The sequence below is a fragment of the Schistocerca piceifrons genome, chromosome 1 (assembly GCF_021461385.2).
Source record: "Schistocerca piceifrons isolate TAMUIC-IGC-003096 chromosome 1, iqSchPice1.1, whole genome shotgun sequence".
Lineage (NCBI taxonomy): Eukaryota > Metazoa > Arthropoda > Insecta > Orthoptera > Acrididae > Schistocerca > Schistocerca piceifrons.
Window position 1 is genome coordinate 1,057,805,135 of NC_060138.1, and position 22,280 is coordinate 1,057,827,414.

The 22,280-nt window shown below is 42.2% G+C and overlaps 1 protein-coding gene across 1 annotated transcript in view; it reads left to right on the forward strand.

Moving 5' to 3' along the window:
- The window catches only part of LOC124777518 (short transient receptor potential channel 4-like), a 268,299-nt gene that overhangs the window by 36,926 nt on the left and 209,093 nt on the right, over nucleotides 1-22,280 (forward strand). The window contains exon 4 of the mRNA XM_047252967.1: nucleotides 8,439-8,662. Coding sequence (XP_047108923.1) covers nucleotides 8,439-8,662 — 224 coding nt within the window. The remainder of the gene's footprint in view (nucleotides 1-8,438; nucleotides 8,663-22,280) is intronic.

Here is a 22,280-nt window from a genome sequence, read left to right on the forward strand (position 1 = left end):
AATGAAATACAACTTTTCTCACCCCCCGGCTAACTGTCATACAATCTTCAGTGGATCCTGATGCAGTATGGAATTCCTGTGAGACGGTCTGGATAGATGTCTCCCTAGGACACATTACGACTCTCTTCAACTGTCAGTTAACAGACAAGGTCGGCCTGTACGCTTTTGTGCTGTACGTGTCCTTTCTGGTTTCCACTTCACTATCACGTCGAAAACAGTGGACCTAGGGATGTTTAGGAGTGTGGAACTCTCGCCTACAGACGTATGACACAAATGACACCGGATCACCTGACCACGTTCGAAGTCCGTGAGTTCCGCAGAGCGCCCCATTGTGCTCTCTCAAAATGTCTAATGACTACTGAGGTCGCTGTTATGGAGTACCTGGAAGTAGGTGGCAGCACAATGCACCTAATATAAAAAATGTACGTTTTTGGGGGTGTCTGGATACTTTTGATCACATTGTGAATGTTATTTCGTGCTCATCATACACTAAGGTTACAAAAGTCGTGGAATACCTCTTAATATCGTGGCACACCTCCTTTTGCGCGGTTTAGAGAAGCAGCCCGACGTGGCATGGATTCAACAAGTCGTTGGAGGTCCCCTACAGAAATATTGAGGCATGCTGCCTCTGTAGCCGTCCATAATAGCGAAATTGTTGCCGGTGCGGTTTTCATTGCGGAGGAACTTTCTCACGAAATTCCAATCACCAAGTTTCTCCTCCGAATGCGAAAATATTTTGTTGGCACCGACCTACATGGGGGAGAAATAATCACCATGATAAAATAAGGGAAATTAGAACTCGTACGGAAAGATATATGTGTTCGTTCTTTTCGCGCGCTACACGAGATTGGAATAATAGAGAATTGTGAAGGTTGCGTGCTATAATGAATAGCATAATATCTTGGCATACAGGATGTTGTGGGTTCGAATCTTGTCAGGTGCAGTCAGTTTTTGTACCCAAAGACTGGAAAACTTCATAGGTCACACCAATATTCAAGAAAGATAGCAAGAATAATGCACTAAATTACAGGCCCATATTATTAACGTCGAGATGCACCAGAATTTTGGAACATGTATTGTGTTCCAACATAATGAATTACCTCGAAGAAAACGGTCTATTGACACACAGTCAACTCAGATTTAGAAGACAGCATTTTTGTGAAACACAACTAGCTCTTTACTCGCACGACGTTTTGAGTGCTATTGACAAGGAATTTCAAATGGATTCCGTATTTCTGGATTTCGGGAAGCCTTTTGATACTGTCTAACGGGCTCAGTGGTCTGGGGGTATGATTCCTGCTTTGGGTGCAGGAGGTCCCGAGTTCAAATCCCAGCTGACCCCTTCTACTTGCCAACGGCCTTGCGCCAGTGGTAACACCGGTTCCCGTCAGATCACCGAATTTAAGCATTGTTGGGCTAAGCTGGCACTTGGATGGGTGACCATGCGGTCTGCCGAGCGGTGTTGGCAATCTGGGTGCACTCAGCCCTTGTGAGGCAAACTGAGGAGCCACTTGATTGAGAAGTAGCAACTCCGGTCTCGTAAACTGACATACGGCCGGGACAGCGGTGTTCTGACCACATGCCCCTCCACATCCGCATCCAGTGACGCCTGTGGGCTGAGGATGACACGGCGGCCAGTCGGTACCGTTGGGCCTCCCAAGGTCTGGTCGGACAGAGAGTCTGATACCGTACCACACAAGCGGCTTGTAGTGAAATTGGGTACTTACGGAATATCGTCTTAGTTAAGTGACTGGATTCGTGATTTCCTGTCAGAGAGATCACAGTTCCTGGTAATTGACGGAAGTCATCGAGTAAAACAGAAGTGATTTCTGACGTTCCCCAAAGTAGTGTTACAGGACCTTTCGCTGACCTTTATCTATATAAACGTTTTAGGAGACAATCTAAGCAGCCCACTTAGGTTGTTTGCAGGCGACGCCGTCGTTTATCGACTAGTTAAGTTATCAGAAGATCAAAACAAATTGCAAAACGATTTAGAAAAGATACCTGTATGGTGCGAAAATGTAAGTTGACCTTAAATAACGAAAAATGTGAGGTCATCCACATGAGTGCTAAAATGAATCAGTTAAACTTCGGTTACGCGATAAATCAGTCAAATCTAAAGGCCATAAATTCAACTAAGTACCTAGGAATTACAATTACGAACATCTTAAATTGGAAGGAACACACAGAAAATGTTGTGGGGAGAGCTAACCAAAGACTGTGTTTTATTGGCAGGACACTTAGAAAATGTAACAGATCTACTAAATAGACTGCTTACACTGGGCTTGTCCGTCCTCTTTTAGAATACTGCTCCGCGGTGTGGGATCCTTACCAGACAGAATTGACGGAGCACATCGAAGAAGTTCAAAGAAGGGCAGCACGTTTTGTGTTATCGCGAAATAGGGAAATGATACAGGATTTGGAATGCACATCATTAAAACAAAGGAGTTTTCGTTGCGGAGGAATCTTCTCACGAAATTCCAATCACCAAATTTCTCCTCCAAATGCAAAAATATTTTGTTGACGCCCACGCACATAGGGAGAAACAATCACCATAATAAAACAAGGGAAATCAGACCTCTCACGGAAAGATATAGGTGTTCGTTCTTTCCGCGCGCTGTACGAGATTGGAATAATAGAGAATTATGAAGGTGGTTCGACGAACTCTCTGCAGGCACTTAACTGTGACTTCCAGAGTATCCATACAGATGTAGATGTAGATGATGCAGGAATTTTGGCAAGAACTGACCTCTCGAATATGTGCCATAAATAATCCATTATGGCCCCTAAATATTCGATGGGATTCGTGTCGGGCAATTTTGGCGGCCAAATCATCAGCTGAAATTGTCCACAATGTTCATCAAACCAATCGTGGACAATTGTGGACCGGTGACACGGAGCATTGTCGTCCATAAAAATCCATCGTTGTTTGGGAACATAAAGTCCACGAACGCCAGGAAATTGGCTCATCTGGACCAGAAGAACCAGTCCATTCCCGCCAGTCACAGCTCACACCATTGTGGAGCCACCAGCTTCTTGTACAGTGCCTTGTCGACAATACAAACTGATTTTTCCTACCCTGTACAAACTCTAGAGACTGATCGATGAAAGGATACAGAACAAAAAAGGTTAATGAACTTATGTCCGTAAATGCATGGTTTCCAAGCTAGAGACCATTTATTCAATCATACATCGTTACAGACACTGCGGTCTAATACGTGCTGTACCGTGCTGCAACACTTGCAGCATGTGCTGAAAATGGTTTCCACGTGCCTCAAAGCCTCTGTCTCACACGTTCACATCGGCTAGGCTGCATCCGAACAGTGTCAAAAGTAGCATGAATACGCTGGTGTCTCCACATCTGGAATGGGCTCTGTATATACGATAATTTTGAGATGGCCCCCTTAACCAGAAATCGCATGGGCGGAGATCCGGTGAACGAACAGGCCATGCAACTGGACCCGTCGTTCGATCCATCAACCAGGGAAGACACGATGGAGATGCGTCCGGGTGTTAACGCCGAAGTGGCCCGAGAATCGTTATGAATCACCCACATAACCCTTCGAATCATCAATGGCACTTTTTCCAGTAGGGGAGACAACTGAAATCTGGACTCATCTGACCATGCCACGGTTTTCCAGTCGTCTAGGGTCCAATCTATACGGTCACAAGCCCAGGAGAGGCACTGCAGGAGATGTCGTGCCGTTAGCACAGACACTCGCGTCGATTTTCTGCTGCCACAGCCAATTAACGCAAAATTTCGCAGCATTATAGTAACGGATACCTTCGTCAAATGTCCCGCATTGATTTCTGCGCTTATTTCATGCAGTGTTGTTCGTCTATACCACTGACAACTCTACGTAAACGCTCGTGCTCCAGGACAAAGTGACGGCCGTCAGCCACTGTGTTGTTCATGGTGAGAGGTAATGCCTGAAGTTTGACGTCCTCGGTATCCTCTTGCCACTGTGGATCTTGGAATACTGAATCCCCAAAGATTTCCCAAACAGAATGTCCCATGCGTCTCGTTCCAACTGCCATTCTGCATTCAAAATCTGTTAATTTTCGCAGTTCGGTCATAATCAAGTCTGAATCCTCTTCATACGAATCACCTGAGTACAAATGATAGCTCCGTCTATGCACTGCCCTTTTGTACCTTGTGTATGTGATACTACCACCATCTGTATAAGTGCACACCGCTGTCCTTTGACTTTTGTTCCTTCAGCATAAAAGTACTTGCATATCACTTTCATTGCATCTTTTCCTGTTCCAGTTTCGAATGGTGGGTGGAAATAACGATTTTTGGTAAGCCTCGAATTCCTTTAACTTTATCTTCATGGCCTTTGCACGATTTGTACATAGGAAGAAGCAATATACTAGTGTCCTGTTCTAAGAAAAACGAATTTTAGCAATCACACCGTGATGCACACGCCTCTCTTGTAGCGCCTTCCACCAGAGTTGGGGTTGGGTTGGGTTGACCTGTGGAAAGAGTCCACACAAAGAGGTGATCGGTCTCATCGAATTAGGGAAGGATGGGGAAGGAAGTCGGCCGTGTCCTGTCAAAGGAACCATCCTGGCAATTGCCTAAAGCAATTTAAGGAAATCACGGAAAACCTAAATCAGGATGACCGGACTGGACGAGGGGTTGAACCGTCGTCCTCCCCAATGCGAGTCCAGTGTGCTAACCACTGCGCCGCCTCGCTCGGTCTAGAGTTGGATCAGCATCTCCTTGATGACTTCGGGCTTACTAAATGAGCCTGTGAGAGAACGTGATGCTGTTCTTTGGATCTTTTCTATTTCCTGTATCAAAGATATCTGGAACGGCTTCCAGACTGAGAAGCAATAATCAAGTAATAGATGAACGAGATTTTTGTAAACTATCGCATTTACAGGTGAATTGCACTTTCTGATAATTCATCTGGCAACTGCCTTTCGTACAATTAATTTACATGGTCGTTCCACTTCAAATCACACCATGCGCATACTCCCAAGCATTTAATGTATAAGACTGCTTCCAGTGATCGCTCGGCAATAGTGTAATCATACGAGAACGGGGATTTTCGCCTGGTTATGAGTAATATGTTGCATTTGTTTATGTGAAGGTCAACTGCCACTCCCTGCACCATGCGTCGTCCCTCTGCAGGTCTTCCTGCACTTTGCTACAATTTTCTAACACAATATACAACAGCATCATTTGCGAACAGCTCTCTGGAGCTTCCGACTCCGCAAGGTCATTTACATATACACTGAAGCGACAAAAGCCTTGGTATATCTCGTAATATCATGTCGGGCCTTCTTTGGCTCGCCGTAGTGCAGCAATTCGAAGTCGCATGGACTCAACAATTTGCTGGAAGTCCGATGTAGAAATATTGAGCGATGCTGCCTCTATAGCAGTCCATAATTGCGAAAGTGTCTCCCGTGCAGTATTTTGTGCACGAACTGGTCTCTCTATTATGACCCATAAATGTTCGATGGGATTCGTGGATCAGGGTGGCCATAACATTCTCTCGATTTGTCCAGAATGTTCTTTTATACAAACCGCGAACAATTGTGGCCCGGTGACATGACGCATTGTCATCCACAAAAATTCCATCGTTGTTTGGGAACATGACGTCCGTGATTGGCTGCAAATGGTCTCCAAGTGGCCGAATCCAGAGGATCCAGTCTATTCCATGCAAACACAGCCCACACGATTATGTAGCCATCACCAACTTACACAGTGCCTTGTTGGCAACCTGGTCCATGGTTTGTGGGGACTGCGCCACACTCGAACCCTCAGCTCTCATCAGTTGAAATCGGCGCTCATCTGACCACGGTTTTCCAGTGTTCTAGGGTTCAACCGACAAGGTCACGAGCCCAAGAGAAGCAAGGCAAGGGATGGAATGCTGTTAGCAAAAGCAATCGCGTCGGTAATTTGATACCATAGCCCATTAAGGCCAAATTTCCCTGTCCTAACGGATACATTGTTGTACGTCCCACATTGTTTTCTGCTGTTATTCCACGCACTGTTGCTTGTCTGTTAGCACTGACAACTCTACGCAAACACCGCTGCCCGCGACCGTTAAGTGAAGGCCGTAAGCCGTTGCGTTGTCATGTTGAAAGGTAATGCCTGAAATGTAGTATTCTCGGCACATTCTGGACACTGTGGATCTCGGAATATTGAATTCACTTACGATTTCCGAAATTGAATGTCACATGTGTCTAGCTCCAACTACCACTCCTCGTTCAACGTCTATTAATTTCCGTCGTGCAGCCATAATCACCTTTTCACATGAATCGCCTGAGTACAAACAACAGCTCCGCCAGTGCACTGACCTTTTATACCTTTTACCACCATCTGTATATGTGCATACCACTATTCTGTGACTTTTGTCCGCTCAGTGTATATTGCAAAGAGTTATGGTAATACAGGGTGTCCGAAAAGTCTTTCCCTGATTACATAAATTGATAACTCAGGCTAGAAGTAAGATACAAATATGAAACTTGTGTCGAATCGGTTACAACTATCAAAGTTTTTTTTTCTGTATTAGGTTCGCAGTACTTAAGTAGTGGATGAGGTCCAGTGCCCAAGAAACCATGTTAACCAATCAGGAGAAGGCACAGTGTGTGCTGTGGTACCAGGAGACACGATCACCAACCACAGTGCAGAGACACTTCCAGACAACGTTTGGAAGGAATCCACCTGATGTCAAGAGCATTAAAGCCTGGTGTGAAAAGTTCAAGAACACAGGATCGGTTGCTGACCTTCCAAGCTCTGGTCGACCAAGAACCTCAGCAGACAGGGTGGAAGCTGTAAGACAGTCTTTTCTGCGAAGTCCGAAGAAATCGGTGCGCAGGGCCTCACGTGAATTACAGATGCCAAAAAGCTCTCTCCATGACATTTTACACAAACTTTTATTGTTTCGTGCATACAAAGTGCAAATCGTTCAGGCCTTGTTGCTCAATGACAGTACACGTCGATATGATTTTGCGGTCGAAATGCTTTCACCTGTTGAGGACGATGATGGTTATCTCAGACGAATTGCCTTTTCCGACGAAGCGACCTTTTTTGTCAGTGGAGTAGTGAATCACCATAATGCGCGCATTTGGGGTTCACAACCCCCTGGCGAGGTCATGGAGTGTACCAGAGGCAGTCCAAAGGTGAATGTTTGGTGCACGCTATTGCACGATCGAATTATCGGGCCATTCTTCTTCGTAGAGGCTACCATCACATCAGCAGTGTATCTGGACATGTTGCAACTGTGTGCTGTTCCTCAGCTGCTTCAGTATCACCCCGACGTCTTGTTTCAGCAAGACGGTGCACCGCCTCATTGGGGTTTGGACGTCCGTGCCTATCTCGATATGACCTTTCCTGGGCGATGGATTGGTCGTGATGGGCCAACGGTTTGGCCTCCACGCTCTCCTGACATAACCCCATTAGACTTCTTTTTATGGGGTTATGTCAAGGACGAGGTCTAACACGTGTACCAGATCTTGAAACCCTGCGGCAACGGATAACCACAGTCGTTGAATCGATCCCTCCAGTGATGTTGGCTAATGTGTGGACGGAAATTGAACATCGCCTAGATGTGCTACGTGCTACCAAGTTTACTGATGTGTGAAAAAAACATTGCTAGTTTGTAAACAATTAGACACCAGTTTCATATTTGTGTCTTACTTCTAGCCTGAGTTATCAATTTATGTAATCAGCGAAAGACTTTTCGGACTCCCTGTATAACACTCCTTTGTGGCACGCCCGAGATTACCTTCATGTCAAAAGATCTCTCTCCGTTAAGAATGACATACTCAGCCTGTTTACTAAGAACTTCTCAATCCAGCAGCCAAATTGGTCTGATATTTCACACCCTCTAATTTTGTTCATTAGGCGACAGTGTGGAACTACATCGAATGGCTCCCGGAATTCAAAGAAGAGAGTATGAGCGTGGGAGTCGGAATCTGCAGCCGTCTGGTATCCAGACGAATAGAGTGCGCTGGATTTCACACGATCTTCGCTTGTGAAATCCATTTGGATCAGTGGAGGAGATTTCGGCCTCCATAAATATTATAACACGATCGGTATGCTGTTTGGTAGACGCACAGCGGCCTCTTACACCCAGACTGCGACTGCTGCTCAAGTACACCATTCTTCAGGTCCAAAATATAATTAATTTATCGAACAAGGCGACAACATTCGGCCTTAGATGGCTCGAATTTTGGGTGAAGACCTCCATCAGCCAATCATTCATCGCTTGGAGTGTTGTCTCGATGTCCAGGCCTGATTCCAATAGAATATGTTTGGGATCCCCCAGATGCATCCTGGAACTCTCTGTCCTCACTAGTGGTAAAGGTACATCTACTTACATCACCTGGTTTCTCTCCACTGTGAATCGACAACTTTTCCTGAACTTTGCGAAATGGCAACTGCATTGAGCACTGGAAAACAGCATGTAAGGCTTTTGCAGGAGGGACTTGGAGGAGGACTCCCTAGTGCGAGCGACCAATCGACTGAACCAGTACCGCGCTGTCATTAACCCGGCCTACATCTGCCTCTCCTCGGAGGACCCCATCCTGATGGCCTTCCAGTTGTGCATAGAGCTGCGCCAGTGGGCCAAGGTTGTGGAGGAGTTCCGCATCGAGTACACGAGTCTCTCCAAGGAGGTGCGACGCTTTGCTGTGGAGCTACTGGGTACGTACTCCAATACTACGCCATACTTGCTTGTAACTCTTAGTCCCACGCGAGCTTTCTGCGTTAAATATGGACACATACTAGCACTGAGCTTCTGAGGCGATAAGTGTCTACGTAATTTTTATTTATTTATTTGTTTTTAGTCATCAGGCTCCTAAATGGTCTGTTGTGGCACGTCACAATTTCTTCTCCTGCGTCCTGTGCCAACCTCTTCATCTCAGAGTAGCACTTGCACACTGTACTTAGTTATTTGTTGGATGTATTCCAATCTCTGTCTATCCTACAGTTTTAATCCATCCTCATTTTTATATTAATAGTCTACATCTACATCCATACTTCGCAAGCCACCTGACGGTGTGTGGCGGAGGGTACCTTGAGTACCTCTATCGGTTCTCCCTTCTATTCCAGTCTCGTATTGTTCGAGGAAAGAAAGATTGTCGGTACGCCTCTGTGTGGGCTCTAATCTCTCTGATTTTATCCTCATGGTCTCTTCGCGAGATATACGTAGGAGGGAGCAATATACTGCTTGACTCCTCAGTGAAGGCATGTTCTCAAAACAAAAGCCCGTACCCAACTACTGAGCGTCTCTCCTGCAGTCTTCCACTGGAGTTTATCTATCATCTCCGTAACGCTTTCTTGTAACGAAGCGCGCTGCTCTCCGTTGGATTTTCTCTATCTCTTCTATCAACCCTATCTGGTACGGATCCCACACTGGTGAGCAATATCCAAGCGTCCGCAGCTCGTGGTCGTGAGGTAGCGTTCTCGCTTCCCACGCCCGGGTTCCCGGGTTCGATTCCCGGCGGGGTCAGGGATTTTCTCTGCCTCGTGATGACTGGGTGTTGTGTGATGTCCTTAGGTTAGTTAGGTTTCAGTATTTCTAAGTTCCGGGGGACTGATGACCATAGATGTTAAGTCCCATAGTGCTCAGAGCCATTTGAACCATTTGAATATCCAAGCAGTGGGCGAATAAGTGTATTGTAACCTACTTCCTTTGTTTTCGGATTGCATTTCCTTAGGATTCTTCCAGTGAATCTCAGTCTGGCATCTGCTTTACCGACGACCAACTTTATATGATCATTCCATTTTAAATCAATCATAAAGCCTACTCCCAGATAATTTATGAAATTAACTGTTTTCGGTTGCTGACCTGCTATATTGTAGCTAAATGATAAAGGATCTTTCTTTCTATGTATTCGCAGCGCATTACACTTGTCTACATTGAGATTCAATTGCCATTCCCTGCACCATGCGTCAATTCGTTGCAGATCCTCCTGCATTTCAGTACAATTTTCTATTGTTACAACCTCTCGATACACCACAGCATCACCTGCAAAAAGCTTCAGTGAACTTCCGATGTTATCTACAAGGTCAGTTATGTATATTGTGAATAGCAACGGTCCTACGACACTCCCCTGCGGCACACCTGAAATCACTCTTACTTCGGAAGACTTCCCTCCATTGAGAATGACATGCTGCGTTCTGTTATCTAGGAACTCTTCAATCCAATCACACAATTGGTCTGATAGTGCATATGCTCTTACTTCGTTCATTAAACGACTGTGGGGAACTGTATCCCGCTAATTTTCAACATCCTTCTACAGACAGCATCTCAGACGCTTCGATTCTCTTATTTTTCGGTTTTGCAACAGACTACGATTCACTTGCATACGATTCGGTGTTCCAAACGTGCATTCTCAGAACTTTCTTCCTCATATTAGCCTTAGGACAAATATAAGGGCAGTCAGGTGAAAACCTGACAGGTGGAAAAAAGTACAAGCGTTGATCCTTCAATTTTGCAAACAGACATCATTGTTTATTCTCATAGAAATTTACGCCGTTGGAAGGAAAAAACTTAGCTCTATTTTTCTACATAGTCACCTCTTTTTGTATGCATTTTTGTAGACGGTGCTCCAATTTCTGTATCGCCATGTCGCAGAAATCCGCCGCCAGCCCGTTAAGGAAGCGTTTCACATCTTCTTTGACTTCATCGTCGCTCTAGAAGCGTTGGCCACCCAAGAGTTCCTTTAAGTTGGGGAACAAGTGACGATCCCTAGGCGCGCGGTTCGGACTGTAAGGTGCGTGGAGCATGACAGTACAACCAAATTTTGTCAGAAGTTCCTGGGTTTAGCGGGAGACGTGAGGTCGGGCTTTATTGCGAGGCACCGTTACACCTTCTGTCAGTCGTCCTCTCCGGCGGTTCTGGACAGTTCGCCTGAGTTTTCGTAGTGATTTGATTGTTGCCCCAGGTTCCACGAAATAGATCACCAGTATCCCCTTACGATCCCAAAACCCAGTGGCCATTACTTCGCCAGCATAAAGTCTGGATATTTCTTTTGTTTCGGGAGAGAAGTGAAACACCTACGTTTCGATTCCGGTAACAATGGAGTCCAACAGTTCTTCCCTATCTTCTTGACACTTTTGAGGAAACTGGCGAGCACAGTGAAGGCGTTTCTCCTTGTGTTCTGCTGTCAGCATACGCGATGCCCATCGAGCATAACAGTTGTGATACCACAATTTTTCCGTCAACGCTCTTTCAACTGTATCTCAAGAAGTCCCAGGAATCCAAGCAACATGTTCAAGGACGCTGATCCTCCTGTTTTAAAGCACTTCGCGTCGGACCATCTCGATAACTGCCTCCGAAACTGAACGTCTTCCACTCCGTTCTTCATCGTGGTCCTCTTCCCGACCGTCGCTAAACTCCCTGCACAATTTTCGGACGTGTTGAATGGACATACACTTGTTACCATACACTTGTGCCAACTGACGATGAATATCCACGGCTAGAGTTTCTTCGCGTACAAAAAACGAATTACGGAACGAATCTCGCACTTGGTGGGATCAACAATGGGCACCTCCACCGGGGGACGGCGGCTCAGCCAATGCTGAGCTGCTACGCTTAGCTGCGGCCGGGCGAAATCGAGAGTGCGGGAACGGGCGCGCACGGCAGTGTTGACGGATTTCGTCAGTACCTTCCCGCGCGGCTGGAGCTCTTTGGGAGGCTTACTTCTGGATCAACTCTCGTACGTAAACTGTTTATTTTTTCAAAATTAATCACCATAACTGTTAATACATCTATTCCACCGCGAGACAAGAAGGTTGTTTCGAGTACTCTGCGAAGTTTCGATGGGAAGCCCTTACACATCCTCCGTTAAGTCCCTATCTCTCTCATGTGATTTCCATATTTTTGGTACCCTGAAGAAAGACCATCGTGGCCGTTGGTTTGCTTCGAATGAAGAGATACACGCCTGGTTTAATATTTTTTTTGTGGTATTCAAAAAATTTAAAAACATCTCTCACACCGGCCTCATTTAGCTTCACTGATCAGGATAGTAAAACCATGCGTATGTTAAGGGAATTTTCATTCACAAAGCAGGCTTATCACATTCACACAGTTCAATACTGTTCTATCCTGATTAAATTGAGCTTAACTTAAATTCCATAAGGCAGTGAAGCAATTTCGAAGTCTCGGCGCGACGAAAATTGTCAGTCGATCTCCTGAAAACATTTGTAATAATTATTAACTTTCGGTGATCACATGGGGAAGACCGGAGATCTGCTGGTAAGACCGTGTTAGCCTATTTATTTGAAGTAACTGGATACATCCTCCTTCTTTCACGGCTAATCGGCAAGATCTCCTTCATTCCTTTTCATAAGAGAAAACATAGATAGCAGAGAAGCTATTCCATGGAGTAAATGGACGCTCCAAGGAATAATAGGGCTTGAAACTACTTTGCATTGATAATCATCGTATATTAAAGTTTAGGAATCGGTAAGATAAGAAGAGATATTATGAGATATGTACTGAGTTATATAATTTATAAAATTTTTGAAAATATCGCGGAGAAACCGCTGCAAGAGACATTACACCGCCCCTCGCAGCGAGCAAAGTTGATATGTATCCACTTTGCGAGCTGACTATTGGCTTAGCTAACTCGTTAGAATTTGTGAAACATACGTTCCTATAAATTTTAAGAAGTTAGTAAGATTTTTTGATTACAAGAACTGAAAGAGATTTGGTATAGGTAACACCGATCTTCGTTACCTAGCTACCTAGTTGTTGCTTTCACGTGCACTGGGGCATACCCGCATCCCACGTACACAACCAGGGAAGATGGACTTATATTGTTGTTAATCAGATCTACCTATTCAGGAACTGGCCTTCACAGGGAAACCCCGGAAAACCTGGAGGCTTAGACCCCAACTAGGTATCATAGATGATAGGAAAGACAGAATAATTTAGAAATTTGAGAGATATTCTAGAATTCATAGGAAAGATAAAACCTGTCTCATAGCCAAAAAAAAAATCTTTACACATGCAATTTTTTGCAATCTTCTGAAAAATTTTCTTCATCGATGTCTTGCTGAACTACGGTGTAACTGATCGAACGGGAACATGGGACACGGCACGGAGGACAGGCGTCGCATTGGCGTACCAGAGGAGACGTAACGGATTTGAGAGACAACCTCAGGAACAGATACTCAGGATTGTGGCATGAAACAATTGAAATTCGTCTAAGGAATGGTCAACTATTAAAGATTCCTGGAAGAGAAGGGTTAGTCGAATTGCTCCAGACTCATTTTGAACTCAAAAATGGACCTGATCCATCCAATCTTCCAACTGAGGAATGGGAAAATCCATTCGTCTTATACTTTCCACACCTAGGTGTCTTAATCGATACCGTAGTTGCACAATATCACAACTCCAGATCGGAAAACAATTTTGAAAACATGGATAATTTCATCCATCTTCTCGAGTGAGCCGAAAGGTTCTAATCCTGGTTTTAATTTTTTTTTATTTTTTTGTTTTGTTGGCTTTTCCAGGTGGAAGTAGATCTGAATCTTTTCTAATTTGGTTTCAAGTACGAATGTGGATAGCATGTCAGAATATTAAAAACTTTATTATTTGAGACAATTTCCAAAAAAAAAAAATTATATCTTATTCATACATGATTACAATGAAATTTTGCTGAAAGAGAATGTTTACTTAAGTCTTGCTGCATGACCTCTCCAGCTGAAATTAATCTTTGTTAGTAGTGACTGACGATCAAATTTTTTTTCTTTTGTACTCCGACTGCCGCATTTTCTCATGAACATATATGAATGCAATGTCACAATAAACAAATCTAATTGGAAAATGACACATTATTATAAATTCAATGAAGAACTTTCTTATTAACTCTAATTTTATAAACACACACTACGCTAGTTAATTAAATTCTCTTGAATAGAATTTAGCTCGCGCAAAAAAAAAAAAAAAAATAAAATAAAATAAAACAAACAGCGAGTCTTTATGTCTGTGGACAGTTGCTATTTCACACGCACAAGCTTCTTTGGTGATCATCGCGTAGACAGATAATCCGTAAGTCTTCACAGCAGCAATAGCTACAGTTCCACTTACTTTTCTAAATATTCCTATATCATCACAGAAGCAATCGCTTACTGTTCATTAAACTATCACAGATGCTTGGCATGCTGTCATTTAACCTATCACAGTAGCTGAGGCATACTGTCCTTCGCACTTCAATTTTTTTTTCAACACCCAAATACAGACTTTTCAATTAATTTGAAACACTTTCCTTAAAAGTACCTCTTTATGTCTACATGGGGAAATAATCCTTTTATTCGTCCAGAATCCGGATATGCTAATAAATACGCACCAGGATTCGGTATATCAACTATTATATACGGACCTGTATAAATTAGATTCCATTTTCTGATGGTCTTCTTCAACCTTGATGACTTGATGTGTCTTCTTAAAAAAAATTTCTGTCCGATATTGAAAGTCTGAATTCGTTTGATGTTTCTATCATGGATTTCCTTTCGCTGTCTTGCTTTCTCCGTAATATTAATGAGAGCATTGCGAATTTTTTCTTCCCATGACATTTTGGTGTCCTCGAGTTTAGGCAAGTTGTCTACCCAAAAGTTTCTTTCGTTATCTCTGAACATCAGTTCATTCGGGGTAAAGTTTGTAGAACTATGTGGTAAATTATTATAAATCTGCTCAAACTCGGTCACATAGTTTATCCAGGTAGTTTGATTATCATGACAGTACGTTCTCATGAATCTGTTTAGTTCTCGGAAAACCCTTTCAATTAAATTCCCTTGTGGATGGAAGCAAGATGTAAATATCTGTTTTATTCCTAGTTGTGATACTAATTTTCTCCATAAATATCCAGCAAATATCTTCGCATTGTCAGAGATTATAGATTTTGGAATCCCTGCATGAGGAATGTAGTCATTTACAAACTTAATTGCGGCAGCTCTTGCAGTTGCTGATTTTATAGGATATACTTTAACATATTTTGTAAACACATCACAGAATCCAATAATGTACTTAACACCACCTCTGGCTCTAGGAAGTGGTCCACAAATATCACATGATGTAAGTGATATTGGTGCTTCAGGTATTATTGAGTGAAGCGCAATTTTCTTTCCCTTGTTGTCCGGCTTAGCCTGTTGACAGAGAACACATTTCTGTATGACTTTGTGCACTTTTCGCCTTATATTTGGGAAGTAACAATAATATCTAATCTTATTAGCACACTTTACAACAGCAACATGACTCCAGGTCAAATGTGTAAACCAGATTAATCGTTCTTCATATTCTTCGAGTATGCAGACACACCACTTTGGATTCTCAGCCTTCCCAGATTTAAAAAATAAAATATTTTCACAAGCCGGTAATATTCCAAATTGACCGTAGGATTTTGTTGATTGAATTGTCGTATTATAGCATTCCATCGCCGATCCTTCTTCTGAAGCTGAGCCATTGTCTTAGATAAATGAATATAATATAACTTGTAATTATTTTCTTGAAGAAGAAGCACCGGAAATTCTGCCTTATTATTTACATCCATTTCAGGTGTTATTCCTTCAGGAGATCTTGACAACGCGTCAGCTATAATATTTTCTTTACCGGCTACATGAATAATTTGAAACTGATATTCTTGCAGCACCAGCGTCCACCTTGACAAGCGAGGATGCAGCAACTTACAAGTTTGTAAAAAGGCTAGTGATTGGTGGTCACAATAAACGGTTATTTTTTAGCCATATACATAATAATTAAACGTTTTCAAAGACCAAATAACTGCTAAAGCTTCCAATTCCGTAGTGGTATATGCTCTTTCACAGGTGGATAAAACTCTGCTAGCAAATGCAATTGGACAAAAGGTTTTTACACCATCGATGTACCTAATTTGAAATAAACAAGATCCTAATCCCACATCTGATGAATCAGTGGCTAAACAGAATCCGACATTCATATCAGGGTGGTATAATAACAGAGCATTTATCAGTTGATCCTTAATTTCACAAAAAGCCTTTTCACAATCATTAGACCATTGCCATGGTACATCTTTCCTCAGGAGCCGGTTTAGTGCTTCAGAGTTCATTGCTTGAGTTTTAATGAATCGACGAAAAAATGAAGCCAAGCCTATAAAGCCTTTCAGTTGTCTTCTGTTTCTTGGAGTTGGAAAATGTTTTATCGCACTAATCTTCGCTTCTGTTGGAAGAATGCCTTTTCCATTAATCATATGTCCTAAGAACTTAATTCTCTGTAGAGAAAATTGGGATTTTTTTAGATTTGCAGTTATACCAGTTTTTTGAACACAGCAAAAATCCTCATAATAAGTTGTACATGTTCCTCCCTAGTTTTAGAGGCAATTAATAAATCGTCCACAAAAATTGTTATTCGACTACGTAGTTCTGGTCCAAGGGCATACTCCAACGCAGAAATAAAAACTCCAGAGCTGATATTGAGACCGAACGGAACGACCTTGAACTGATAGCTTCTCCCTCCATATATAAAAGCAGTATATTTTATTGAGTCCTTGTCTAACTGGACTTGCCAGAACGAACTTTTCAAATCAATACTGGTTAAACAGGATACATCTTGAAATTTCTGTATTAACTCATCGATGTTCTCCGGATGTGTGCGCACAGGTACTATAATTTTGTTAATTTCCCTTGCATCTAATACCAATCGAACTTTTCCTCCTGGCTTTGGTACAACAAGCAACGGAGAACAATATGGGCTGTTCGACGGTTCAATAAGATTCCAGTTCAACATTTTTTGTATCTCTTCCTGAACTGGTTGTTTTAATCGCCAGGGAATGGGATAGTGTGTGCGGCAAAATGTCTTACGGGGGTTAATCTGAATGTACAAACATATCCTCTAATAATTCCGGGCTTTTCATCGAAAACTGACTCATATTCTGTTAATATATTGAATAATTGTTCCCTCTGACTATCCGTTAGGCAATCTGACTCAGCAATTTTCTGTTCGACTGTTTGTCTGAAATCCTCTACTTGAATTGACTTGATCGGTAGTCGGTACATATTATTATTTTCAGCACAAATCAACTGCACAGCAGCACCACGGAAATATCGCTCATACACTGCCTCCTTTCTCAGTGAGATCAGTGTAACAAATTGATCTTCGATTTTAAAATGCGCCTTTCCTTCTACCAAGTCCAACTTGCAATTGCAGGCTTGCAAAGTTCCAATGCCATGAATACAATCTACTAACAACTTTTCCACTACAAGGAATGTGCATTGTTTAGCTACATTTCCCAATTTTATCTCTATAAGCGTTTGTATCTTGACGTTCCGGGATTTTGCTCCCACTGCACCTATAACTCGGCAATTTTGTACTGGTAGAACAGGGATTTTCTTAATTTTACTAATTCTGCGAAACAAAGTTCCGGATACTACGTCTGTAGATGAAGCTGTGTCCAATACAACATTGATTAAAATTCCTCCCACTTCTGTGATGTTCTCAGACACAGGAACCCTTTTATCTTCGACTACACAGGCCTCTAAGTCTCTCGTCAATTCATCTGTCACTAAACCGCCCTCATTATATCTCAACATTGCCACGGAATTAATTTCGTTTAAAACGGGTTTGCCCCTTTTGTATTCCCCGGCCGACCTTACGGAGCATAAAGCGGCCCCCTTCCGTTTAAATGTCGATTATTATTTCCTCTTGTATCATCTACTACTTCTGTTATGATTGATTGTTATTGATGACTGGTTGTGTTATTTGCTTCAAATCGAGGGTCAGAATTTCTGTACACATTATTATTGTTTGAAAACTGCTGGTTCTGATAATCTCTTGCATTTACAAACATTGGGTTGTATCTGCGACCTGTTCGATTGTCTCTGAATCTGCCCCTCGCAGCACTGTTATTGAAATTTCCATTTCCGTTGCAATTGTTTCCATTGAATCTCTGACTATTCCTAGTACAATAATTATTAAATCCGCTTCCGTTCCGGTTTGCGTTTGGCGCCTCAATCGCTCTCCTCTGCATAACCGGTTGTCTTGGCCGATGTTCATCTTCCTCGATCATATCTATAGTGTCAAGCGTAGTCATGAAAGAGTCAAGGTCACGCTCATTAATATACAGCATTCTATTTCTGATGCTGGCCAGAAGTCGAGATTTTAATATGCCAATCACGTCTTGTAGAGGCATAGGCTTATCCCAATACCGCAATTTGTTTATATATTTCTCAAAGTATTTCTTTAAAGACCCACGTGAAACGGAAATAGGTTCCGGGTATAATACCTCCTGCCTTAAACGTTCTTGTACTCCCTCGGACCAGTATTTGGATAAAAATGCTCGTTCAAAATCTTCATATGTGTCCCAAGTTGATATCAGATGCCCATATAGCTCCTGACCCCTAAATATAACCGGTCACGAAACTAACCTTTTGCCACTCACTCCAATTTTTTGGCAATACTCCCCTAAAACTTCTTATAAACACTACGGGATGAACATTTTTCTTGTCTGGGTTGTAGATCTGGAATTGGCGTTGTTTCAGAATTTTCTCCTCAGTATTGCTTTTACAATTACAGTCATTATGACTACCCTCATAGTGTTGTGATTGATGTTGATTGCAAAAACGAACGTGTGCATTAATGTCCCTTTCTGTACTTACAGTCATTATGACTACCCTCATAGTGTTGTGATTGATGTTGATTGCAAAAACGAACGTGTGCATTAATGTCCCTTTCCGTACTTGATCGGTTAAATAATGTAGCTTCATTGATAGATCTTGTTATGGGTTCATTTTCTTGCGTGGAACGCGAATCTTCTCGAGATAGGTTTAAAGATCTCTCAATGTTTTCTTTCCATTGTTTAAATTCTTCGCCTAGTTGTTCTTTGGCTTCTCGCAAACCTTTATTAAATAAACCTTCGTCAGAGCTCCCCATGATAGATTGTATACATGCTCTGACCGGATGTTCAGTATTGTCTGAACAAATGCTTTGCCTTTCCAAACTTAACTGCGAGAATTTTCCCGCGAGAATGTTTACCTTATGATCAACCTCGTCTTGTCACACCTTTATGTTATTTGTGGATTTATCCGAATTTTGGATGTCCTTCGGAATCTTGTCTTGTGATTGTCTCAAATCTTGCATATCTACTGACATCTCATTTACTTGTTGCTTGCTGGCCGTGGTGGTCTAGCGGTTCTAGGCGCTCATTCCGGAACCGCGCGACTGCTAAGGTCGCAGGTTCAAATCCTGCCTCGGGCATGGATGTGTGTGATGTCCTTAGATTAGTTAGGTTTAAGTAGTTCTAAGTTCTAGGGGACTGATGACCACAGATGTTAAGTCCATAGTGAACTTGTTGCTTTAATTCATCTTGCACTTCAACTAATACCGGAATTACCGCCATAGAACATTGCATCTGTTCTTGTGCTTGAACTATCTGTGGGATTGACTCGACCTGCTCTTTAATAGTATCAAACTTAGTGGCAACATACTCGATTAGCTCTAGGCGTAACTAATTCGCATTTTCATTACACTGCTGAGTGACTTGCTCAATTTGAGCAGCTAATTTTAATTCTGTCTTTTCATTCTGAATTTTCAATTCTTCCGCAGTTTTATTTAATTTGTCATCAAGTTTCTTAAAACTCTCTACTAATTTATCATTTAATTCCGCTTGATTAGCATCTAACTGCTCATTCAACTTTGTTTGATTAGCTAGTAATTGCTCCTGGACTTTCATTGATAGGCTGCTAATTGTTCCACTTTCACTTGATTGGCTGCTAATTGTTCATTCATTTCCCTTTTAGTCTCTATTTGCGCTTTAGTTAAGTCTGTTACATTTTTGGCTAACAGTGTTAACTGCTGAATGATTACAGTCAATGGGTTTATTTCGTCCTGCTCAGATGACATCGAAACACTTAAGCTTTGCTGTGGGGCCTGATTAATGGTGCCGCTAGGCACTACTTCAGTTAAGCTAGCGTCTAATGTTTCACTAACCTCAGAAACAGCTGAGGGCTGTTGTGATCCGCTCTGCTGTTGCATTGCCATTTTATAAGCCGCCCTAGTAAGAACCATTAATACACAGAACAACAAATATATAAAGTCACTCACATATGAGTTAATAATGTCACTGACCTAAACTTTGCGTAATACTCACCTATAATAAACACTTCCTATCTAAAGTTCAACCCAACAGTCACTCAATCAATCTGATTCAAACCGATAGACATTTAAATAGTTATTCTAAATTTCTATCTACAAAAATTTAATTGTATATTGTCTGGCCTGAACGACGTTCTCGTAGGTTGTGGCGAAATTGTGACTTCTGGAACAGGCCTCGTCTTCTTTTCTCTCGTGCACATGCAACATAAAATTCACACAATGTTTAAGTAATGCTCAAAAATGTGTCCTGTCACGGTCGCCAAATTTAATATTTTTTTTGTGGTATTCAAAAAATTTAAAAACATCTCTCACACCGGCCTCATTTAGCTTCACTGATTAGGATAGTAAAACCATGCGTATGTTAAGGGAATTTTCATTCACAAAGCAGGCTTATCACATTCACACAGTTCAATACTGTTCTATCCTGATTAAATTGAGCTTAACTTAAATTCCATAAGGCAGTGAAGCAATTTCGAAGTCTCGGCGCGACGAGAATTGTCAGTCGATCTCCTGAAAACATTTGTAATAATTATTAACTTTCGGTGATCACATGGGGAAGACCGGAGATCTGCTGGTAAGACCGTGTTAGCCTGTTTATTTGAAGTAACTGGATATCTTGAGCATACAAAACGGTAGGTTCGTCCAGTGTAAATCAGACGTTCCCCACTGATCCCGTGCAACACAGCGTAGTAAGCAGACACTGTCAATAATAATCAGTTAAATAATACGCGAACACACTTACTTTAGTGTAGTTCATGTATTAAATTCCTTCTCATACAGAATCTCATCAAGATGGCGCCTAGCTCAACAATACATACATATACATCCTCCTTCTTTCACGGCTAATCGGCAAGATCTCCTTCATTCCTTTTCATAAGAGAAAACATAGATAGCAGAGCAGCTATTCGATGGAGCAAATGGACGCTCCAAGGAATATCAGGGCTTGAAACTACTTTGCATTGATAATCATCGTATATTAAAGTTTAGGAATCGGTAAGATAAGAAGAGATATTTCGAGATATGTACTGAGTTTATAATTTATAAAATTTCTGAAAATATTGCGGAGAGACCGCTGCAAGAGACATTACGCTGGGAACAATTAGGTTTCGTAGGCAACCGCCAACATTTTTCCATGAAGACAGTGACCATCTTGTCTCACAGAGGGATAAATGTATTAACAGCTACGTCGACTATTTTTGAAATAATGAACAGATTCCAGAATGAGATTTTCACTCTGCACCGGAGTGTGCGCTGATATGAAACTTACTGGCAGATTAAAACTGTGTGCCGGACCGAGACTTTGCCTTTCGCGGGCAAGTGCTCCACCAATTGAGCTACCCAAGCACGACTTACGCCCTGTCCTCTCAGCTTTACTTCCGCCAGTACCTCGTCTACTACCTTCCAAACTTTACACAAGCTCTCCTGTGAACCTTCTGTAAGTTTGGAAGGTAGGAGACGAGGTACTGGCAGAAGTAAAGCTGTGAGGACGCGTCGTGAGTCGTGCTTGGGTAGCTGAGACTGTAGAGCACCTGCCTTCGAAAGGCACAGGTCCCTAGTTCCAGTCTCGGCCCGGCACACAGTTTTAATCTGCCAGTAAGTTTTAAATGAACAGTTTACTTAATTTGTTTCCATCTGTCTCATTTTCAAAAGATTCATAACCTAAAGCTGTATTTGGTTCTTTTATTGTACTACTGGTTTCAGTTAGAAGCCACCATCTGCTAGAAACTCGCAGAAAATACCTTACATATCACGAAAATGGCAACATGGGAATGCAGGCTGCTACTGATGCATTCATTAACAAAAATACGTAAATCATCTTCAAATTGAAAAATAAAATTACAGGGAATTAGAAACCGACGAGATCGTGTGGATTTCTAATACCCTATTTGCGTAATATGTAAAGTGTTTTTGTTCGAGTTTCGTACCAGATGATGGTTTGTAACTGAAACTGGTAGTACAATAAAAGAACCAAATACAGCTACGTGCTATGAATTTTATGAAACATATTTGCGCTGTTGACAAGCGCCTTAAAAAATGTCATTGCCCCTTATACTCGTACACTACAGGGTGACAATTATTGATCTATATGAAATAAAATCGTTACAAATTCTGAACGGTTTGCTTTAAGACGTCCAAACTGCACGGCCGACCGCAGGGCATGATGAGAATTAGCATGCACTGTATGGT